Consider the following 24833-nt stretch of genomic DNA (forward strand, 5'->3'; position numbering starts at 1 on the left):
TCCTCCTTTGCCTCCGTTTCCCTCTCTACTATCTCCTCCTCCAATTTCGCTCCCAGACTTCAACTTCTCCTGACTTCTTTCCTTTCTTCTCCTTTCCTCCATCTCTGTATCAGAGACTACGGGACCAAACTGTAACTGGTCTGTCCCTCAAAGCTTCCTGTGAAAAACCACAAGGCGTTAACATATGTTTTATCGAATCTCACCTCACACTATATCGACAATTAATCATCAGGTAAGGCTATCACGGTTTCTGTCACGCATGCGTACACATCGAAATTCCCACACACTTCTTGCAGGGTAACAATGGCGTAATAACACGGTATCAGCAAATTGTCATACAGACATGAATACATTGCGTCACATCAGTATATACACATATATATATTTAATCTCGTGGTACTACAATCTGACAACAATCAGACGCATGTCTGTACATTACAAATATTCAACAATGGCAAAATCTATAATCATATGAACACATGTTAGTCTACTATAAAATACCCACATAGCGAATTACAATATTAACTCTTACGACGGCTAGCAAGCTATATAATTCTTTACAAATATCAACTCATTTCTTCAAAAATATGCAAACATATTTACAAAACAAAGTAATTCTTCGTACTGTGATTCTAGTAATAATAAATTATACATACGACCTACAATTAAAATGCAGTCGCATTCCACAAAGACCGAACAAATAGCTCACTGACCTTATTTGAAGCTCTCTGTACTTAGAATTTCCTGCTCTAAGATTTTCCCACCAATAACGAATGGCTATTCGGAGTTACGCTAACCTCTTCTCTGGGTAATTTCTCTTAGCGAACTAATTCTTGCCGGAAGACGCGGAGATATCATTCTACCCAAATCAGGGTCTCTCCCCATCTCGATTCTGATTGGGTGGCGCTGTGACCCTGTCCAATCGTCTTAGCGGCCAGTTCAACCTGTCTGTCTGTCTGCAGGGAAAGAAGTTAAGACACTCCCACTTCTTCAGGCAACTTCTTTTGATCTTGGACAAACATTTCCACACCTACGTGATAATTGGCTATCTGTGGCTTCGCAACTCCTAAGTCCGGCTCTCCACTTCTAGCTACGGCAATCTTATGTAATGGATTAGTGCTAGCCTTCGGCAATGTTTGACATCAAACAATGGCTTGTCAGAATTACCTTGATTATACATGTTTCAAACTGGGGCTACTCTGGGTCGGGGTAAACATGACAACCTTCACCCTCCAGAACAAAAAGATCGGGTCATGTGTCTTTCATTGTAGGACTAGATGAAAATATACCAACTTGTGACTTAAATATCAGTACATAAATAGCGATGTGTGTTTAAAGAAAATACTAATCATGGCGCAAAGTAGTACTAATATTAGTACCCTTACTCGTACCTCGTGGACAGGGTACTAACATGAGCATATACGTGTTAATGGAGCAAGTTGGGTGTGATTCACACCCGGCGCTCTTTTAGCCTAATAATAACACTTTAAACATATTCCTTGCATATAATCCAATAAATTGAGTAGTCCTCTTATTTAATACTGGAAGTATCGAAAATCATTGAGGAAATAGTTGCAAAATCTCCTTTACCTTTTTTTGCCGATATTTTCGTTTAGCTCGTCTGCCATATTATTTCAAATAATGATTACTTCCGTTCTCAGCCTGGTTTGTTTGTGTGCCATATAAGGACATTGACACCTTATTTGGAAATGTAAACAAATCGTAGTAAAAATTTGGGGCCGTTTGGGTCAGAAATTAGGCGCAAAGTGCAGAGAACGATTTGCGTTTGTGAACTTGCTTTTCCATAACGATAAAATATTTTTATAAAAAATGGGAAATTAATAACGAGTTCATAAACAAACCACCATACCCATGTAAAACCTGAGAACTAAGTGCAGTAGGCCAGCAATGGCCACGAGTCACTTTAAAAAAATATTTAAAGCTGAACGCATGTACAATTTCATACCCTTTCAGTTTCCAGCTAATAAAGCGGACATTGTTTACTGGTCAACTGATTGCATCTAATAACACCGCCAAGCCCAGCAAACATGTTGGTGGCTTTCATTTTTTGATGTTTATTAAATTGTGAGAATCTATTATCAACCAACATATTGTCTGCTCTTGTTTGTATATGCAGTTAAAGAAACACATGTCGGCTATTGTTTGAGCAACGATGGTAGAATTAATTGAAGACAATCACAAAGACAACTTACTGGCTTTACTCATGGATCAGTAACAAGTAACATTTCTGATAATGTTTATTTTGGCATAACACTCCAAGAACCTGTTGAAATTGTTAAATTTCAGAAGCCAAGCCACGATTGTAATATATTCGAAGTCATACTCGAACTTTTCCCCAAAAATGATAATAAATGTTTTACACATTATTTCTTGTACTTTTAAAAAGTAATTTTCCGGGTATGAGAAAAGTACACGTACATGTATTTAAAATTTCAGGAACCACGCCACGATCATATTTTATATTTGAATTCATACGCGATCTCTTCCCAAAATGATATCATCTTTTGTTGTTGTGCAAAGTGCAGAGAACAGATTGCGTTTGTGAACTTGCGTTACCATAACGGTAAAATATTTTATAAAAAATATAGGAAATTAATAACGAGTTCCTAAGTAAACCCCATACACCTGTAAGACCAGAGAACTAAGTGCAGCAGGCCTGCAATGGTCACGAGTCCCTTTTATAAATTTTTTTAAAAAGCTGAACGCATTACTGGTAACATGTCCGATAATGTTTATTTTGGCATAATACTTCAAGAACCTGGTGATATTGTTAAATTTTAGAAGCTAGACCACGATCATATTATATTTAATTTCATACACAAACTCTTCGCCAAAATGATAACAAATGTTTTACACACAATTTCTTGTGCTTAAAAAAAAGAAGAATTTCCAGTACGAGAAATATACACATACATGTATTTAAAATTTCAGGAACCTCACCACGATGATATTAAATTCGAATTCATACGCGATCTCTTCCCCATAATGATAATACAATTTTTTTTATTCACTATTTTGTGTACTTTGAACAGCAAATATTTGTTCATGTGCGAATGAATATACCAAATTTCGGGAGCCACGCCACAACCGAATTATAGATGAATTTGCGTTGTAGCGGGGTTGCACTGTATTAATATTATGTAATTGAAGATTTAGCCTAAAATATAATTATGTATGGGTAGAAACTTAAGGGTCAGTGCTGTTTTGGAATATAAATAGCGCTGTAAGGTCAAGGTTGTTTTCTATCCTCACTCATTTTTGTGAAAATACTATATAAAGAACCAGCAAAGCATCTACTATTTAATCAATGCATGACATTACTACAAGTGCTTTGACAAACATTAAAACCATAAATTTGCAATCCTATCAATGGATTGTTGTAACAAAGCTAGAAAGTGAGTCGTTATGGTAAGAAAATACCTTTATAAAAGTATCTGTATTCATATGTTGGCTGTGTTGATTCTCTTGAAAATTCATAATTCATATATTAACTTCATTAGTCTGTGACATTGTTTTAGTCTTTTACATTGTTTCCCTTTACCCTCCTTTGTGCTTCAGAGACCACAAAGTTTTAATCTGACCCCCAATTTATGTTACCAAAGTTTGTTATTTTACTCAGTTTTACCCCCAGTTCTGACACCAAGGAGATTTGTGACTCTCAATCTTGCACCCCTATGGGATACACTGTGGAAATAGTTGCAGTAAAGTGTTAAGAGAAAGAATGGATATAATTCAGATAAGAGTACAAAGCGATCAGCACACCCATACACACATATATATACATCGTGACCCCACTTAGTTATAACACAAATTCGAATATAACATGATCGTGACATGGCTCCCAAAATTTCTTATAAATGTATTTTTCTAGTACATGAAAAGATTTTTTATCTTCTTAAATGTTCAAAAAGTAACATGCAACAAGTTTATTATCCTTTTGGGGAAGAGATCATGTATGGATTCCAATATAAGATGATCTTGGCATGGCTCCTGAAATTTCATATACATGTATTTTTCTCATAGTTTTTTTTTTAGTTCTTCTTTAAAGTATGGAAAATAACATGTAAAAACAATAATTCAGGTATCATGCTGGGCTTCACCAATATCACAAATTGTTACATTATTTCCTTATTAGCAACAAAGTGTATGGTCTGGCAATTTTTTTTTTTTTGGCAACAGTATTGTTGGCTTTGTAAACTTGTATTTACAATCTCGGGTTTGCAGTGGCACCATGAAAGGGAGCTGCAGATTTTTATATTAAATGCACTGTAATCTATATATTGTTTTATAAACAAATCAAGTCAACCAAACTGTGGCTGATTCTTTATTGTTATTTTAATGTACCCATTAAAATAGTTTTGCTGAAACTTCAAAGAAAACTGATTACATTTGAAGCACCTATTGTTCTGTATAAATACTAAGCAAATGAAACAGAATTCAGTCTCAGTCAGTGTTGTACAATTATTTGATGCTGCCACTGCAATTCCAAATGGGCATTTGTTTGGTCCTCTGGAATTGTCCTTTAGGAGTGACTTTAATTAACATGCACCCTTCATCAAAGCAAGCTGTCAATTTTCAGTAAAACAACATTTTCATTAAAGAAAGTCAGCACCAAACTTAAATACAAGCAATGGAATCTAATGGATTGTTGCGTTTTCCAAAGTGACTGTATTGTGCCGTGAAGGTTTCCCATTTTCACAGGAAAAAAGTTTACTCTTATGATCACTGCCATAAAATGCAAAGTAAATTTCCAATCTTTTGAAACTATTTATCTGGTCATCACATTAATTGAATTTGGGGCATCTTGGGAAGAAGGTTGTTAAACTTTTTAATTTGTTCACATGTTATCTTTTCGCTATTAGAAGCCTCATCCAATTGGTAACCTTGGCAAGATGAAAGCTCTCTCCAGCTGACCAAAATCTAGGCCAATTTAAGTACTTGTATATGTAGCATGTATCCAACTATAGCCACATGCTGACAACATCTTAGAGAATTGTTTAGTGATGTGTTTGTTAATAATGGGATATAGATGAAATGAAGACTACCATTTTTCATATTTTTATTTGTGCTTTCCAATGGAACTTCGCCGATGCTTGAATTTTATTGTACGTGAAATATACTCGAGTTCATAGATTTTCTATGTACAGTACTTAACACATTATGGATTGCACTACACAGATATAAGTTGTCAGTATACAAGTATATTTCAGACTGGTTTGTCTTCATTTAATCAAAAGCACATATTTTTTGTACCTGCTTTTACTACATACCCACACCCCACCCACCCCGGCCATTTCTTTTTGGTACATGCATCATTTTCTTAGCAAACTGGCTTGGTAACCTGGTACATAATACTGTTCAGTAGATAACTCCATTGGATTCTATGGACCCCAACCATTGTGTAATAAAAGGGTCACTACATATATATATATATATATATATATATATATATATATATATATATATACACACACACATACATACATACAGTGTGACCCCGCTATAGCATGCTCTGTTATAACACGAATTTAAATATAACACGGTCATGGTGTGGCTCCAGAAATTTAATATACATGTAATTTTCTCAGACAGGAAAAAAATTTCCAAAATCAAGGCCAAAACAGCTGCTCTGCATTTTGGCTTTTTAGGTCAGAGTGAGTGAAGTGAGTGATCTCAGACCAGCTTAGTCCTCTTGTATTTCAGATACATCTGCCAGGATAATAGAAAAGGGAGAAGAGAACTTCGAGCATGAGACGAGAACTTCACAGCCCAGCAAGTTACGACAAAAAGTGGGACTTTCTTTGGCTGATTTTGGAACCAAATATGCTGGAAAGAAGACATCTCGCAAAAAGCTGAGGGAGTCTGAGGGAGGTATGTCTGGTAGTGATTTTGTTATGATTCGGTAAAGTTTAACTCACAGTATTTGAGTGATAATAGCAAGGGACAAATGTTTAGCTGGTATCCTTGTTTACCCTCCTTTCTCCCTTTTTTTTTCCTAACCAGTTTTGATCATTTAAAAAAAAATATACATGCCTTGATTTTGATTCATTTTTTTTATCCATCTGCATAACACAGATGAATAATATTATGATTCTGCTGGCTGCAGTAAAATTCACCTAAAGATACAACATTCCTCATATCTTTTGAATGGTTCCAGAACTAATAAGGTGATTGGTAAGAATGTGGGGACTCTTTAATATTTTCCTGAGTATGCCAGGAATAGCTGCCATTGTAGCATCATGATGATTTGTCTTGTAATGTTCTTATTTTTATCTTTTGTTCTTTATATACTATCTATATGCAAAAGAAACATATTCACTATCCAAAATTGTATGGTATAGTGATGTAGCATACACATCTGAGTGCGTATCACAATATCTTCAGTAAAAACATTGATATATTGTTCATTGACTTGAAGATATATAAACAAATCATGTTTGGTTCTTCTCAAGGGTTTCAGAATGTTATCAGACTGAAAATTGGATCTAACAAAATCACAGACAGGAGACAGATAATTAATGATTGCTGAAAGGCACCAGTAATTCATGCATGACACAGTATTCTGTGCAAAATAATCAAGAGTGTATTTGATCCAGGTTAACAATATAACAATATTTTGCAAATAAAAGTAATTTTTAAATATTTTCACTGTGAGTGTAAATGACAAGATTTAATAGCATGGACTATAAAAGCCTTCCTAAAGAAAATGCTGTGTATGCTATTGTACCCTGCAGACATCAGTGTTTGTTTGTATCAACTATGATAACAAGGTGGAAAACAGTAGAAGCTTGGGTGGTGAATAAACAAACCTGGTAGAGAGAAATAAGTCAGTTGTTTCAGTTTGGGCTGTCAGATACATGCACAAAGGTCATTTTATTTGCAAAGCAGGCCAACCTCAGAAGCAAAGCTGACTTTGAATTCTTGAAGGATGCTAATTTTGTTATATACAGAGTAGGCAGACCTTGGGAAGATGACCTCGGTTTCTTTTAATCAATATTCGCAGAAATATCAGAATGAAGTTGAAACAGTTGGGACTCTGTAAATGACACTTTGAGCATATATTAAAGCATGTGCTGCAACTAAACAGGCTTCACAGGAAGTTCAAATAAACTGTTAAAGGTCTATAGGACTACTTGGCACTGAACAAGTATTATTTGCAGCTCAATCAAAGGGTTGAGAAAACAAAGTAGGTGCTTCCATTACAAGCTAAGGGCTTTGTGCTCACCAGATAACTAAGGTAACATTACCTGGAATTAGACCTGGCTTTTAAAATAAAGTCAAATATTAATCAGATCAGAATTTTTATTGCACGGCAAAATACAAAATTATAATTTGAATACGAGTTGTTTGGGACAATGGAAGCAGTATACTGCTAGTAAACACCCAGGGGTAAGGAACATTGATGGATACTTCACTATGTGGCAAGAAATATTTTATTTAATATTTTCAATTATTAAATTCCAATTAAATGTATTTACAAGTATTGAGTAATGAATAGTGTAATAAAAGGGATAAACACAGTGCATACCATGGTCTATATGCATTTCTTCATGGGAATAGTGGAATGATAGCATACAAATATTTGAATTGAAAGTATTTTGTATGTACTGCAAACATCTAGAGTTTCCAATATTGCACCTAGATTTATTTTAAAAAATGTTCTTTAGAAGTTTGCTGTTCAGAAGAAATTTGTATGAAAAAACCACACCTGTTTTTTTATTGTTTTTTTATGATTCTATTTATATTTCCTACAATTGATACCCTCATTAATAATTTTACCAGCTACACATCAATATTTTGATTTGAAATGTATCTCAGAATATACAGCTGAAGAAAAAAAGATCTGTCCTAGAACATACATTGCACAAAATAATTACTGTAGAAATTAACTTATGGTGTCCAAACATACATGGTAAATACATTAATATTCATTAAAACTTATAACCAGTCATTCATTTATTCGTATGGTTGAAAATGGGTGCTTTTGAATGAAATGCCATTTCTGTCTTTCTGTATTCATTCAAGAGGCTTTCCTGTGTTTGAATAATGATTTCTCTTTAAAATTATTTTGTCAACTTGACATGAGGTCAGTGTCTGCAGTCTTGTGTAAATCTACCACCATGCATTGTTGTTTTCTGTAGCACTTGTTTACAGAATATTTTAGTGACATGATGAAATGATGCTTAAGTCCAAATCAAAACGGGGGATTTGCTGACCCTGTCCTTTATACCCTCCATGCTAGCTATATTCCTTGTAAAAAGTTACTTTGGTGGGCAGTGTCAATGAAAGGGAAACTGTTCCTCAAAGAATGGTCTGTCCCCATGTTAATTCAGAGCAGATTCCCTGTTCCAACTATTGGGGAAAACCCTTGGTGGACTTGTTTACAGGTTGCTTCCATTGTTCTTGTTTCCCCAGACCTCATCTTGAGGACTTGTGCAGTGGATGCTTTCAGTCTGAAGTGAGATCATCTGTTCAGTTACGTCTTCCCGCCCTTCATTATCATCCCTCTGGTACTTCACTTGTTCAGTTCATTTTGATAGCCCCTCTGTGATTCCAACAATTATTTCATCCTGCTGGTGGCCCATCCCAGGATAATACCTGGAGGAGGGATTTCAATTGAGGAACACAGGGTATCTCTCTCACACAATAGCCTGAAAATTCTCTTCTTTTTCACTTGGCTTATCTCAAACGATCTCTCCACCAGGACCAGTTTTCAAACACGTTGCCCAGGATATTAGCTACATTTAAGGTCTATGAAACCAAGTGGAAAATCTTTGGCAATTGGTGTAGTAGAAAATGTGTCAGCCCTAAAAGCCCAGCTATGAGTGCTGCAGTAACCTATTTCTTCTCTTCCCATTAGAAGAACACCAATGCTCAATTTCTGTTATCAAGGCTATAGGACAGCTCTTATCCACTCTCAATTTTCAATGGGCCCGGTCATGGGAACTGACTGCCACAAAGCAAACCTGTTTATGTATTTCAAGCTGCTAAGACTGGTGCCTCACATGCTAATGCCTAGATGGAATCTGTCTTACATCTTGCAGTCTCTAGCTACAAAAAAACCTATGAAACATCTGGTGAAGCTTACTTCAAGAACATTTCACTCCTTTTTGTTGTTGTTGCTGTTATTAGTTTCTGTGATGAAATGAGGCTGATGGCCTCTTCATTAATACAAGTTATGAAGGTTGAGTTGAATTATGGGTTAGCTTCTCTTCTTTGCCAGCCAGGTTTATAGCTAAAGTTTCCATTGGTTACTCTACTTCTGACTGAGATCATCAGTTACGGTTGTATTGCTGCTGGCGATGATCCAGTTTATGCCAAGTTAGTGCTTTTATTTGGCATCTTTTAAAGGGTAGGAAATGTCTTTTACTCCCCTTAAGGGTTTAGTTGATCTTTCAGCTTCCACCAGTCTGAGGTTGATTGCATTAATTCTATCAGGAGAGCTCATCAGTCCCTTCCTGAGAGGGGCATTTCATTCATAAAATTAAAGTTTGTGAGGTATGAGCCATTGATACCACATGGACTTGTCTAACTCATTAGTGTTTGGAAAATGTGATGAAAGCCATATTTTGGCAATCTCATACTGCCTTCTCCTTTTTTCTTTGCTTGTTGTTTCACCAAAGCAAAGGTATATTTTCCTTGGGTCTATTTGTCGTAGCTCAAAAGTGACCTAAGTGGATACCATCTGGCAGAGTCTTTTTACAGACCAAATGTGGAATCATCAGCCTTCCACCAAATTGATAAATTCATCCGTGCATTAGCATCAGCTTTTATATTCCTTATATTAAAATGAAGATGGGTGTGGGGTGTAAAACAAGTTTTAATGATGTAATACTTGTTGCTATTGCCATATCTCCTCATCCTGCACTGTACTGATTTCCCACTAGTTTGGAATGTGCCCTAAAATGAATGAAGGACAGGGTATATGGGCAGGCTGTTAGTATCTGATCGGTATTCCAAGGGCGATCTTGTGTTTTACTTCTGGTTTACCTTAATGAGATGGCTAATTCTTGTCATGGTTGGGATATTTTATGCCAGGAAAAGTTCCAGCTATGCAACAGTAAAAGGTAAGTATCACATTATTAAATTTAGAGCTTAATCTATCATGTACTTGATTATAAGGCATCCTCAGTATAATGCAGTGGTTTTTCCTTAGTTTCATTGGAATAGTGTTGTAATGAGGGAGTGTCTTTATTTAAGTTTCTTATCTCTGAGACTTTTTATGACAACAAAAGAACTAAAAATACTTGCCTGAAAATTTTCAAGACGTATTTAGCAATCAGATTGGATATATAGTTCAAGTTAAATGATTATTCGAATAATTTTTAACAGATGAGTCCATTGATTCAGAAGAAGCAGGAAGTCATTATCTCCAGATGTCAGATAATGACTCAGATTCTGTATCAAATGTTGATGATGATGATGATGATGTCAGTGATGAGAAAAACAGCGAGGAACAGGATCAGGACGATAGAGAACTTAAGCAGTTCAAGGCAAAATTAAATAAATCAAACATCTTGTCTCAGGAGTTCAGGTATTTACTATAATTGTTAACAAGACCTGTCCCAGGAGTTCAGGTATTTACCATAATTGTTAACAAGACCTGCCTCATTAGTTCAGGTATTTACCATAATTATTAATAAGACCTGTCCCAGGAGTTCAGGTATTTACCATAATTGTTAATATGCACGAATACAAAAATTATAATGTAAGGAGATTGTTGAAAGAATCAGGGAAGGGTTTTATACATCCATGAAGAAACATGATTTGCATCATCTCATCGAGGTGGAGCAATACTGAGATTATGATTCTGAAAATAGATATTGGATTTTACAGCTTCAGTATAGAATGTTAAAGTTCATTTGTCCCTCTTTTGAAAGGCTACCTAACCAGTAGCCACCCACTTTATATGGCCAGAATCCCATGGCACTGACTAGTTTGTGTTAAAAAATATCCAAACAAGGTCACACACCCTCTTTTGACACCTAGGGAAATTTTGACTGTAAATCTTGCACCCCTATGGGGAAACACTGTCTTTATGTGTTTGGTTTTGTCACTTTAGTAATTACTGGCTATTATTACCACTGATAATTATCAAGATGACAGAAGTGCATCATTGTTCAGCTCAAGTCTGTGTGACTTCCAATAACCAGGGGAAAAAATGGCTTTAATTTTTCCGTTCTGGTTCTTTAAGGTTTTTGGGAGCTGAGTAGGCGATGATGATAATCAAGCAACTCTTCTAGTCCTTTACTTCTTCACCTTTGGTATGAATTCCTTCAAAAACCAATTTTCAAAATATTGTGGCTGTCACACTTGCAGTTTTGCTGTGATCATACAAAAAAACAACTGTGTTTTCATGTTTAAGTGATGGAAGCGGTATATAGATTTGCATTTTCCAATAGCCAGGGATTTTCCAATAGCCAGGGGTCATAGTTTGTGGCCTTGCTTGTTTGATCGTGCAAGGATTGAAATTCTGTGTCTTATTTGTTTAAATCCCTTTTTCCTTTGCTCATCAGATTACATGACCAGGAATTTGTAATGTACAACTTGATGGCAATCCAGTCTTGGATAAAATGCCTGTTTTTGTGGAAATGTCTCTGCTGCAACACTGTCAGCAGACTAAATTTCTTTACACAAGAGCTTAATGTGAGACAAGATTGGAAGTGTTATAACCAACTGGTGCTGGCTTGAAATTCTGCATCTTGCCCATTTAACTTTTTTCAAACCTCTCCTTGAAGGTTTAGTATTGCACCTGAACCAGGGCATTGCAAATTTGATAAAAGTCATCTTGCTCCAGGGCAAGCAGTCTTGAACTCGCTCTTGGGAGATTTAAGCATGCTACTAAACATGACTACACAATATCACAACAAAATTTTTTATTTAAAATATGGTTAAATTAAAAAAAAATGGCATGTTTCCTGAAATTGCATTATACTTATTTTGCATGTAAAAGAAATCATTTTCTTTGTTGATATTTATTTGCACTGTAATTTTTATCTGCTGTTCTATGTCATTACACAATGTCTTTTGGACATTATGACTTTCAGTGAGCACAGCAGAAACATACGTTGTAATTAATTTTAACTGATGAGTACCTAAATTACAGTATGTAATTATAACTACCACTTAAACTTGCAAATTAATTTTTTTTTAATTTTCTGAAACTTCACTAGAAAATGAGAACAAAATCAGGATCCTTCAGATTTTGTCAAATTTTGGTGAAGTTTTGAAAACTGAAATTTTTTAATTTGTTCTAGTAGCAGTGGATTAACTATTTATAAAGTCTCCCCTGTTATAACACGCCATGTTAGATCACGATTCTGAATATAATGCAGTACTACTATGTACCCCATTATCAAAATCATACCAGTGTAAAACAGTAAGGGTTGAAAGAAAACAAGGTGAAACTATGACTTATTCTTCAATTCCTTTTTAAAACACCATCATTTATAAATTTTTGATTGTGCCCACTGTACCACTGTTACATATATTTTGCTTTTCTCGATGAATTATGATTACATACATATCATGGTACCCTGTGTAATGCAGTTCAGTACATAGTACAGTTGACAGTGGGGGACACTGACTTTTGAATTATAATGAGGGAGTGCTGTGCCTATTTGCTAAATAAAGATGATGATATATCAACTGTGGCAAGATCATGGAGTAAAATCTTGCAGAAGATGAAGCATTATAAACTGACCATAATGCCTCACCCACCTTCTCTCATTCTTTTGGGACTTGCCCCGTGGGCAGGTACCTAGTAAACTTGTGCTTACCGAAGCTGTTTTTGAGTTTGTTCTGGGCAAAATCAAAAGAAGCTGTATATGGCTATTCTTTGTGACCATGAACTGAAACTAAATTTAGATTCAAGTTTTAAATATGTAATGACCCCTGAACCTAATGAAAAGGGATTGTTACTCATATCTTTTCGTAAAAATTAACTTTTTTCAGAAATAGTTTTTGCTTTCACAGGCAAATAAAAGATATTGTAAAATGCCTGTCACACTGGCATAAAAAGCGACTTTCATTTCTGCTGCGATAACAAAAAAATTTCCACCATCCAGCAAACAGATTGCTTCAACCCCCTATCCTGATGATAAATACTGCCTCACTTTTAAATTTGATACATCAACACCTTTGGGTACTGCTCAGAAAATCTGATAGGCTGGTGCCCAGCTCAACAAAATTCTAAATGAGGTGCCCTTTGGGGTTGTTGAAAACAAAACAAAAACAATTTCTAGAAAACTTTGATCACACAGATGAAATGTGGAAATTTATTTTGAAGATATTGACATGCCATAACACGGTAGGACATGCTAAATATAAGTTTTTAAATCCCCAAGACTGCTGACACTTTAATGTTTTGAGAGACATGATTTTCAGTAAAACTAGAATATAGAAAGAACAAAACCAACCACTTCAGTATATGCCTATTACATGTAGCATGGACCGCTCCAGTGGCCTAGTGGTTAGGGCGTCCACCTCGGAAGCAGGAGGTCATGGGTTCGAACTCCAGCCGGGTCATACCAAAGACTTACAAAAATGGTACTAACAGCTACCTCGCTTGGCGCTCAGTGTTAAGAGGTTAGTGTTAGGACTGGTCGGCCTGGTGTCAGGATAATGTGACTGGGTGGGGCATCATGCTACATGTCTGTGGCATGATGCCCCAGTGCTAGACATCACTATAAACTGCCACACTGCAGACATCTTAGTAATATGACTGAAATTTTTTTAAAAGCTACGTTAAAAATCCTAATCACACACACACATCACATGTAGCATGTATAAAGAGTAAATAGTCCTGATCGGAGCAGATGTAGAACTGTGTATGGGCAATTTAAATAGTGACAATAAAAAGGCAAAGAGGTCACGTGTAATTCACCATTTCACCTGTTACTTGATTGTCTAACAATAGCTAATGTGATATGTTTGAAGACTGCAGTGAGTGAGCCTGTTGTGCTAATTTGCATAGGTAAAGATCATAAATTGAAAAACCCAATATAGGTAAATCAGAGAAATGCTAGAAATGTGTAGGGGAACAAAAGCATATCATTGCCTTGAATGAGAATTTTTAAGTAGTCTGTATTATAGATATTGACAAGTTTGTGAACAGTGATGATGTTGCTTTAAAGTCAGATTTTACTTTACACATATAATGGAAAACATGATTATTTCCATAGTCAGAATAGTATTCAAGTGTGATGCATATTTTAAGACAATTTACGAAGCAATTAGCTATCAGCAGAGCAAGCAAAGTCTAGCAATAATAAATTTTAGAACTCCTGGTTGACTTGAGTTGTACTTTATGAAGCATGCTGACAAACGTTTAGGGGAGTGTATGGCAAACAACATATCAACATACTTCATACCTGTGTATACCATGTCTGGCCCCCAAATGAAATGGTCACCCCCAAATGTGATGTATATTCATATTTTTCGTAGAGACAACCATATCTCATGATCAGACTGCATCAGTTACAGTTGTGACAATGCTAACGTTATGGTCATCAGAACAACTTGGTTCTGACCAGGATTCATTCAGAGAATCCAGCAGAGAAATTTAAACACCAGAACCATCCAGTCTTCAGTGAGTGTAGTGATGAAAACTAATGACACTTGCATTACCTTCAAACCCTGTATTGAATTCATATCTGAAGTGTACCAGTTGCAGTCTTGTGTGACAAATAATATAAAAAGGAAATTTTGGGCATGTGGAAATTGGAGTCTGTGTTTGTAGTATTTTTTATAGTGGCCAGTCCAGCGCCTGTGTCTAAAACAGTTTCTTTGAGCACTGCTTTGAGTTACATTGTCAGTGAAACTGGAGTATGAGTACAAGCGAGATAAGAAACGTTTGCACATTAATTCACATCCTGTTCCTTCATCTAAACAATGCCTTCACTGTTTGCATAAACTGAGTAGTCACTGTAGATATGCACTAGTGACTGCATCAGGCAGAGAAATCACTGTCTGGTTAGGAAAAACCCTGACCATAGAAAACAGGTCACCGTGACATACATGACATTAATATAGCATATTTGCGGGGGGGGGGGGGCAGGATTTTTAGTTACATTATTCAAATTTGCATCTATCAATGATTGTCACTTTCTTGCTGTGATTGGATAATACACTCTTTGTTGCATTGAAGCATACAAGTTGCTGGTTTTGCATGACAAATACAAAAGATGCGCTTATTGTGGGCCATTGTTTATTGACACCAGATGGCAACAGATCACAGGAGAGACTGGTAGTCGCATAAGACATGCTGCTGCTGGTTGTTTTTGTGATCTGTAACTGCTCAGGTGTCAATAAACAGTGGCTTACAATAAGTTCATCTACTGTGTTTCCAGTGATTAGTTTAGTTACTGATTGCTGGAGTGGCTTAGTGCTATAGGACATTTCCACAGTCCTATCTACTCTTACAAGCTGATGTAGACTGATTACATTAGTGGCATAGAGACATATGGTTTTTAGGGCATCTTGTATCTTGTTAGGAATACAATATCTGACATTGACTGACAAACACTGTAAAAAGAACATTGTGGTGATGTCGGTCAGAATCAGGTACAGTGCTTTTCATGTACATTTTTCATTTGATGGATATTCAAATTCATAAAATGACAGTTTTGCTCATATTGTCCATAATATTACATGTAATGTGTTCTAACCAGCACTGCATTATAACAGGGGAGAACTGCATTCTGAATATTTTTTTTCTACATTTGCATTTTAGTAGTTATTTTCAGTTAAATTGTTTTAAATACAGTCTATAATTTTACTTTTGTTATCTCTCAACAGTTTTGATGCAGGTGGGGATTTTAGTCAGTATGCTGATGATTTTGAAGATGAAGAGAATGATGAGGCAAATGATGAAGATCATGATGATGAAGATGAAGACAGTGAGAGTGCACTAGAGGAAGAAGGAGATGGTGATGAAGAGGAGGACGTGGAAGGTTAATGAAAATGATATTTCTAGCTTCATCCATAGTAAAATAAATTGACAAGATTGCATGTACAGTTGGCTTATAATATTGACGAAGACTTTGAAGAACAGTGTTATTGGCTGCTACTTACAATGTTCAGATTCCATAAACTTACTCTTTTGGACCAGTAAGGTGGACCTATGATGTAAAATAAAATGCAGCTTTGAAGAGATGGAGATTCATATAACCTCAGCAGTATTTTTATAGAGACAGAGTTAATGCTGGGTCAGTTCCGGGGAATAGTCACCAAGGTTTTTATATTTAATTTAACATATCTAGGAAGCGAAGTTGGCATGGCTTTGTCTGAACCTGCAGATTATATGTTTACTAGACCTGCCAACCCTTATGATTTGGCTTTAAGTCTTATGAAAATGTCCCTTAGAATATGGACTTACGAAAAGAAAGGAAATACTTTGGAAATATGATTGTTGCAGTAAAATCTGGATAATTGGCTTGTCCATGTTTGATTTGGATCTGGGTTCCACATTAGCTTTAGTGAAATTAGTCAGAGAACCAGTATAGCTTTATCATTGTACCTCAGATGCTTTAAATTGCACATATTTTTCCATTTGAAGCATCTGCATGATTGTTGATTATAGAATATTTTAAAATGGTGTTCAGCTACCAGTACATCTTAAAGATGAAAGGAAAAAATAAGCTCTTAAAAAAAGTTTTAATGATCATTGCAGAAGTTCTGAATTAAAGTAGGAAAGGACACAATTACGTTTATTGGACATCAGGTGTAGATTTGATTATGTCACATGGTGGAAGTTACAGTTGTCATCATGTGAACTGCAGAAAAAAATTCCAAGAATTATGTCAGGTTGAGAGATAGTAACAAGCCATTGAGCTGCATAAGATTTCGAACATAGATGTCAATGTATTCAAAGTTGTATTAATTCTCAGTCTTGTTTATCATCCCTCTCCACCTGCTTCGCCAGCTTAGTTTTAACTACCTGTACATTAAGATTCTGTGCTGCTCTACTCTTCAAAGACATGCATTTACGCATGTCATCTTCATCCGATGAAACCCATGATAAACTTTGCATTCTGTGTAACCATTGAAAACACCTTCCAGCTCTGTCAATTTCATGACTTGAACAGAGCAGCCTTCCCTCAATCAGTTGTCACATTCAGGTTATAATTTAATTCTAAAGTGGCAATTTCTGTTACTGAATTGTGATTTCAGATCAACATATACGTGTACAAGAATATTGTAATGATTATGCACTGTTTTAAGAGTAAGATATAATTTCAACTTTTGCATGACACATCATTAGGGTATTTTATAAAAAAAAACAATTGTGGGAGGTCACTTAAACAAGGCATTACAAAATACCGTAAACAATGAAAAAGTAAATTTATTATTAAAGCTGAATGTTCACAAAATATTTCTATATTACCATATGTTAGAAATATGCAAATTTCAGCTTGAAATAACCACGAGGTTAAGATTTTGCCAAAAGTGACCAAAGACCAATATTAAAATGGTGGATGGTGTGTGGTATGAATTTATTTGAAACATCATAAAGATGAGTTCAATTTTGATTTCTCTACACTCAAATTATGCTTAAGACATTAAACTTTAAGAGCAGCATATAATTTCAACATGTGTATAACTAAAGAATACAGTATTTCACACAGACATCATTGGGGGGGGCCACTTGATAAAAATGCACAGAAATGTTTCCAAATAACCTGGAGCACAGGAAAAGTCTATTTATTCTTATTGTTCACCCAACATTTCTATATACCTATATGGAGGAAATATGCAAATGTCAGCTTGAAATAACATGAGGTCATAATTTTGCAAGTGACCAAGAAAATTATTAAAAATGGTGGACGGTGTACATGTTTCAGTGCTTCCTGAGAATTTATCAGAAAAGATAACATGAAGATGAGTTCAGTTTTAGATTCAGCACACTAGAATTACGCCAGAAACATTACATTTTTATTCAAAAATTCTGAAAAATTCATCCCCTATTGCTATCATTACTGATTAGATTAATAAACTTGTCACATGGTTAGGTCTGGAAATTTTTAATTTTTGGTCTGGAAAAGGTCTTAAATCTTTTTTTAACATTTTTGGCAGGAACTCTGGGTTATGTCACTGATATCCAAGACACAAGTGTGCCTTCTTACCTTGATTTTTACATTGACCACTCACATCAGACTTCTGTCTGGCATTGTGCAGGACCAGCTGGGTTTTTTATTTTATATAATGAAGCCCCAGCACTTAACTGACACAGTGCAGGTTGGAGTACATCAGAATCTTTTTCTGTATGCATGGACTGGAAAAGATTTTGCGACACTATAAATTTATTCATACACAGTTTGGGTCACCATGGCTATTTTTTCAGTAATCTGAGCATGGTCCTGATCCCTTCAGTGAGAACTCTGCTGTGAGATATACCTGGAATTCAGCTCATGCACTTAGCACTGCAGCTCAGCAAACACTCTCCAGAACTGCTTTCATTAACTTCCAGCACATAAAAGAGATGAATTCCTATCTACGTCAGTTTTGTTAAAAGACTATCACAAGACCAATCTCAGATCACAAGACCAACTGCAAGCTTCTATTCCACAGCCATATGGAGAAAGTCAGGAAACAGGTCATCAAAGATACAAACCACTCACACAGGCCATGTGTCCAAAAGCCCAGTCATGGTTTTCTAAGAAAAAAGGAGAGAAGTAGATTAAAACCTATCCAATCCTGAGACACTCCAGATAGGAAATAAATTCTGTATACGTTTTCCTTGGTGAGTACACCATTTTTGACAGATGATGATAAAACTTGGAATGATGGACTGGTTCTGACCAAGTTCTTCCTTAGACAGCCTTTCTGCAGAAAAGATTGTCCTTTTCTGGCTTGTCATAAAGAGGGATATATGCGAGAGTCTCTACTTTGATGATCTGTGGGTCCTGTTAATAGTCTTAGAAGGCATCCAAATCACATTCACCGACCCTCCCCATTTGTCCAGGGTTCCCCTGAGTAATACAAAGCCAATATTCTGCAGCAGGAAATAAACAATTTCCTTTCAGAAGGGGCAGTAGATGCTGTTTAGAACACAAACTATTATGGAGTAAACTCCAAACATTTTCGACCACTCCGGGTCCTAGTGGTTAGAGCGTCCGCCCTGAATGTCGGAGGTCGTGGGTTTGATCCCTAACCAAGTCGTACCAAAGACTTATAAAAAAGATACTAACAGCTGCCTCGCTTGGCATTCAGCATTAAGAGGTTAGTGTTAGGACTGGTCATCCTGGTGTCAGGATAATGTGACTGGCTCGGACATGATGCTACACATCACTATAAACTGTCTCACTGCAGACATCGTAGCTATGTTAAAAATCCGAATCACACACAGACCAAACATTTTCCTTCTGCCAAAGACCAATGGTTTAAACTTTTTCAGTCTGCACATTCTGGAACCAAGATTAGTTCACAGCACTGTTAGGAGGGATATTTTGCAGGCAGCCTAGACCTCCAAGATGCATACTTTCATACTCCCACTCACAGGTCTTCCCAGAAGTTTCTGAGTCTGAAATACAATGGCATCATTTACCAGTGGAGACCACCACATTTCTTGGGTCTGAATGAAGTCTCTGGGTCATCGTGAGCAGTATGGGCTTGTTGTGTCAGTCTTCAGAACCATATCCAAATCCATCACATCAACTATCTTGTTGACATTCTACCAAAGCTTAAAGCAAGCAGTCTTTTTTACCAACATTTGAAATCCTTTGTTTCACATTTGCTTTGCCATGGATTCCTTGTCAACAAGGACAAATCAATTTGTTCCATCCCAACATTGTATTTACCTGGGCATGAAGTTCACAACCTTTTCGGAACTGAGCTTGTCTTCCTAAGTAATGTGCTTTAAAACTAATCTCAATAGTATCTTCCATTTTCACAGAGAATTAGCCTTGGAATTGCTTTGCCTCTTTGATCTTATCATTTGGGGACATTTGTTCATAAAAACCTGTACACCTATCCCAGTTGCAGCCAAAATTTTGCCCCTTTTACCAAATGATTACAGTTTGGGACTACGTGAGTTCTCATCTCAGCAAAGGGGAGATAATAGGTTACAGGATAAACCAGCTGAAATCTTGATCTGCTTGTATGCCAGCACAAAGGTTGGGGTACACGCTACGTACCCTCATTTCAAGAATTGAGTTGGCTTGGCCCCCTTCACATGCATTTCATGCACATCGGCCTTCTGGAGATGAAGACAGTAGTGGATGCTTTTTGATTATGGCAGATGTTATTTGGAAAATATGTTTTATTCCGTCCAACAACATGACTGTCATCAGTTACATCAGAAGGTGAAACCAAGTCCCATGACTGCTGTCTCTGATTTGGGATTTTCTCTGGTGTTATCATTGTTGGTATTAAATTCTGTCACATCTCATCCTTGTCCAGGCATTGACAATGTGCTAATCCTAGTGCATATCTCTCATGGGATTTAAAACTGTAATATATTTTAGGAGACCATAGCCAGAGCCAACTGTGGGGTGAGGGGATGTAACTCTCTCAGCCAGGGCCAACTGTGGGGTCAGGAGATGTAACTCTGCCTCTGACCTGTTTTCTTGATGCATTATCGTTAAATAATGTATATACAGATGCAGGGATCGTCCTGGGCTTCGCCAATGTTGCAAATTGCAATTTTTTTTCCTTATTGGCGACAAAAATATCCCATCTGGCGATTTTTTTGGCGACAAACTTTTTGGTTTTTTAATTTGTACATACAATCATGGATTTTGACTGGATAAATTAAAAGGGAGAATGAAAGGAAGCCACAAACTTGACTAAGCAATGCATTGGAATCAATCTGTTACACAAACGATCCTTTGTTCGTATTGACAACCCCATCTTGAGAGTGCATTGTTACATCATAATCTGCTTATGCTGACATCTGGGCTGAGTACTGTATGTTGTGATACAGTCAATCATGCTACCGAACTATACCTACAACTGACCGACTTCTGAAGACACGAATAGAACGGATACAATTAATTGAATGGCTAATCCTTCTGTTGTTTTTTGGTTTTTTTTTTTACATATACCAATACAATAGTTTTGCTGAACCTTCATAGAAAACTGATAACCTTTGAAGTACCGACTATTGCGTATAAATACAAAGCAAATGGAAAAAATCTCAATCACAATTATATCTGTCGCCAGTGCAGCATTTTACTCATTGATCTTTTCCTTTTGCCATCAATCCGTGTTACGGCTGCAGAGACTTAAACTCTGCAACAAGAAATAGCAACAAAAAAAAAGTTTTGCATAATTAATAATATTTGTTTATTTCTCAAAATACAGGAGTGAAAGAATCCCTAAATTGTGTGTGAATTTATGCTTATATATACGGTCCAATATTGCCAGGTGTTGACTCGTGTAAGTTTCATTCGTGGGAATGGAGATTCTAGTTTGCTTGTCGAGAAAATTTATACAGCATTCAGTGATCATTCTTGGGATTTAGGAAGCAATTCACTACAAGCTTTGTGAAGCTAGCCATAAGGGGGAGGGGGGGGCTGCCAAGAGACTACTGGTGTCACCTGTCAGCACTGTAGACTGTGAACATGGATTCAGTAAGATGAACCTCATAAAAACTGACATCAGAAATAAACTCTGCATCTCATCTCTTGAGAATTTAATGAGAATCAGCATGTACAGATGTGAAAAATTAGACTTTGAAACTGCATTCAACAAGTGGGCAGCCCTAAAATCGCGACGGATCTTCATATAACACTTTGTAACATTTTGTTAATGCTTATTGTAATTAGAGTATTAACTTACCCATCTTTTGTAATTTTCATTGCGTGTTACATTAATAGACTAAATTAACACTTCAAAAAATGTACACTGCTTGTTCTGGCGACACTTTTTGAAAATTGGCAACAAAATATTGAGATCGGCGATTTTTTTGGCGACAGCTTTTTAAAAACCAGGACCATCCCTGCAGAAGTAACCAATGTTAGGAGTAAAATGTTTTTTTCTTGTTGATATAATACATACATGATCATAACATGGACAAATCCTCTAAGCTATCCCTATAGTTACATTCCTGAAGAATCATGAACACATGCTCTTGCATTACTGACGATTCACAGGCTTTAGCACCAGTCAAAAGGGAGACCACTATTGTCTGACTTCTGTTTTGGCAGGCATTTGATGTAGCACTTTTGCTGTTAAAATGAAGCCACATGACACAATAAATGTCCTGTTTGGCTTTGGAGGGCAGGATTTGTGAGGAGATGGTTGGACTTCTAATGTATTATGATTTAGTTAGTATTATGAAAAAAAGATTTTGAAGAAATATTTAGAAATAAAATTGATTTCTTATGCAAATACAGGCTTGTCTTTTGCATGTTCAGCTTTCAGGGACTTTTTTTTTACATTAATGAAGCAACGGCTATCAACATAGTATTTGCAGTTTTAAAATAATAAACTTTATTTAATTTGATGCTGTGGTCATAAGTTTTAAAAATTATTGATGAGCAATACACATGATTTTTACACATGCCTTACACTGTTGTGAACATCAGCTTACAAATATCAATTTTGTATTCCAGAAGAGAAGGACTTTCAGCAGTTTTCTAAGACCAGTGCCGGTGATGAAGTAGCAAAAGGGTTGGCTTCTCGGCAACAGCTAGGTAAGAAATAGCTGTCCAACCCAAAAGATGTAAAAAAAAAAAAAAATACGTACCAAAGATCCAAAAGAAAAGTATATGCTAATTATATCAGCTATAGCACATATATCTGAACTCACAAGCTTTCTCTATAATAGGTCTGAATTGCAATACTTTCATGGTACATGATGGAAATGTTCATGTCATGGGTTCCAAGGATAGGCATATAAATTTAACTGAGATAAAAGCTAATGGAAACTGGAATGATGCTGGTTTGTTGATTTTTTTTCTCCTCTGCAACTTGATTTAATTATCTTGGTTTTATGTTGTCTTGTGTTGATACTTCAGACACTGTCGATTCAGAAAGAATTCAAAATCACTTTTTAATGCTCCGGTTACCTAAGCAGATGGAGCATCCACCATGGATGCAGAAAGTCACAGGGTTGAACCCTGGCAGAATCAAATTATTCTAGCAGCTACCTCACTTGTCACTCAGCATTAAGAGGTTAGTGTTAGAACTGGTCAGATTGGTGTTAGGATAATGTGACTGGGTGGGACATGATGCCCCAGTGCTAGACATCACTATAAACTGCTGCACTGCTGATGTAGTTATGATATAAAGCTGTGTTAAAAATAATAAAATACACAAACAGACAAATCACTTTTTAATCTTGAAATCAGTTAAGGAATTGCAGAGGGTTTTCCACAGAGATAAAGCAAGTCTTTTGAGGTAAATTCAAGATTTTATTACTAGGAATTCAACAGAGATAAAGCAAGACTCTCTTGAAGATTTCATGACTATTTTGATCCCTTGTGTAAAATGTTCTGTGGAAAAAAAAAATCAGAAATCTCAGTTTGAGGAAAACATATTTTGAGAAAACTGAGACCTTACTGATTGATGTTTGCATTGATTCATTGCTTCATAGTCCACTTTCAAGCTTTTCAGTCATTCCAAAGTACAAAATAAGTGCATTAAGGATGATGGCTTGAAAAATGTTGAAGTATTTAACTTGTTAAAAAATGTATGTTTATACACAGTTAAAGAGTCTGAGCAATGGAGGATATCCTTGCTGTGCTTGTTGTTGAATGTCTGTCCCCATGTAAGGATCATTATATAGAAGAGTATGGAAAGTGTACCATGTCTCTAATTGCCTTAAAAACAATGGCTTAATGAGTATTTTAAAATTCCTCAAATTTCCACAGTTTGAATACCATAGACTCCTCTCATTAAATACACAAAGAAAAAGGTATGTAGGAAAGTGAATTATTTTCACTGACATGTCAGTTTTCTGCACTAGAAAATTTGCACAACCGTTTTATAGTAGATATTGAATTACAAAAAATTTCCAAAAGGTAGTGTATATCTTTGTTGACCATATTAATTTCTTTCATTGGACTTATTGCAAGTATTGAAATTGTTTTAAAAAATGTCATTATTGAATAAGAGACAGAAGTTGTAGCAATATCATCTTACATCTAATATCTCCCAGAGTTCATTGAACTACAGTAATGCTTTGAGTGAGTTGATTTTATTTAAAGATACTACCTTAAGTGATGTCTGATGTACTCAGTGACCCTATCTGTATGTTTCAGGCTTCAAATAAAGATGTTTCAGGCTTCAAATATATTTTTTTATTATAAAAAAATCCAAAACAAAATCTTTGTAATCAAAGTTTGAAATTACATTATTGATGTTTTAATAAAAGTGTCTCGTATATATTTCATGCATCTGTTAAGGTTTGTGTATCTTGTTTATATTTCTTGCCTCTGTTAAGTGTACGTTTCATGCCTCTGTTAAGGTTTGTGTGATTTATCTGTTGTGTATATTTCATGACTTTATTAAGGTTTATGGGATAGCCTTGTAGAGGGGAGAATAAAGCTTCAAAAAGCTGTTGCCATCATTAACCAGCTACCTCATCCTGATGCATGGAAGATAATGGAACAAACAGGGGAAGACAATTTTACAGTGGAGGCAAATAAAGGTAAATCAAAGTTAATTCCTTACCCATTTAACTCACTTTGTTTGGTTCTTCATATATGTTGCACTATCATAATACTTTAGTTGTAGATCTGCTACCATGTAAATGTAGTCCTTACAGGCTAGATAAAATGCTGGCTAGTTTAACAACAGAAGAGCTCATAGGTCATCTGCTTCCGAAAGTGGAAGCCAAACTAGTGTTGTCTTCCATCAGAAAGGGA

General features: G+C 35.9%; 1 protein-coding gene across 1 annotated transcript in view; it reads left to right on the forward strand.

The window, feature by feature from the left end:
- The window catches only part of LOC149785273 (protein AATF-like), a 46635-nt gene that overhangs the window by 797 nt on the left and 21005 nt on the right, over window positions 1–24833 (forward strand). The window contains exons 2-6 of the mRNA XM_089979141.1: window positions 5725–5892; window positions 10354–10555; window positions 15820–15974; window positions 22578–22658; window positions 24479–24616. Of these exons, the coding sequence (XP_089835267.1) occupies window positions 5725–5892; window positions 10354–10555; window positions 15820–15974; window positions 22578–22658; window positions 24479–24616 (744 nt within the window). The remainder of the gene's footprint in view (window positions 1–5724; window positions 5893–10353; window positions 10556–15819; window positions 15975–22577; window positions 22659–24478; window positions 24617–24833) is intronic.

Source organism: Sinohyriopsis cumingii, chromosome 13 (genome assembly GCF_028554795.1).
Source record: "Sinohyriopsis cumingii isolate HCF-2022 chromosome 13, ASM2855479v2, whole genome shotgun sequence".
Classification (NCBI taxonomy): Eukaryota; Metazoa; Mollusca; class Bivalvia; order Unionida; family Unionidae; genus Sinohyriopsis; species Sinohyriopsis cumingii.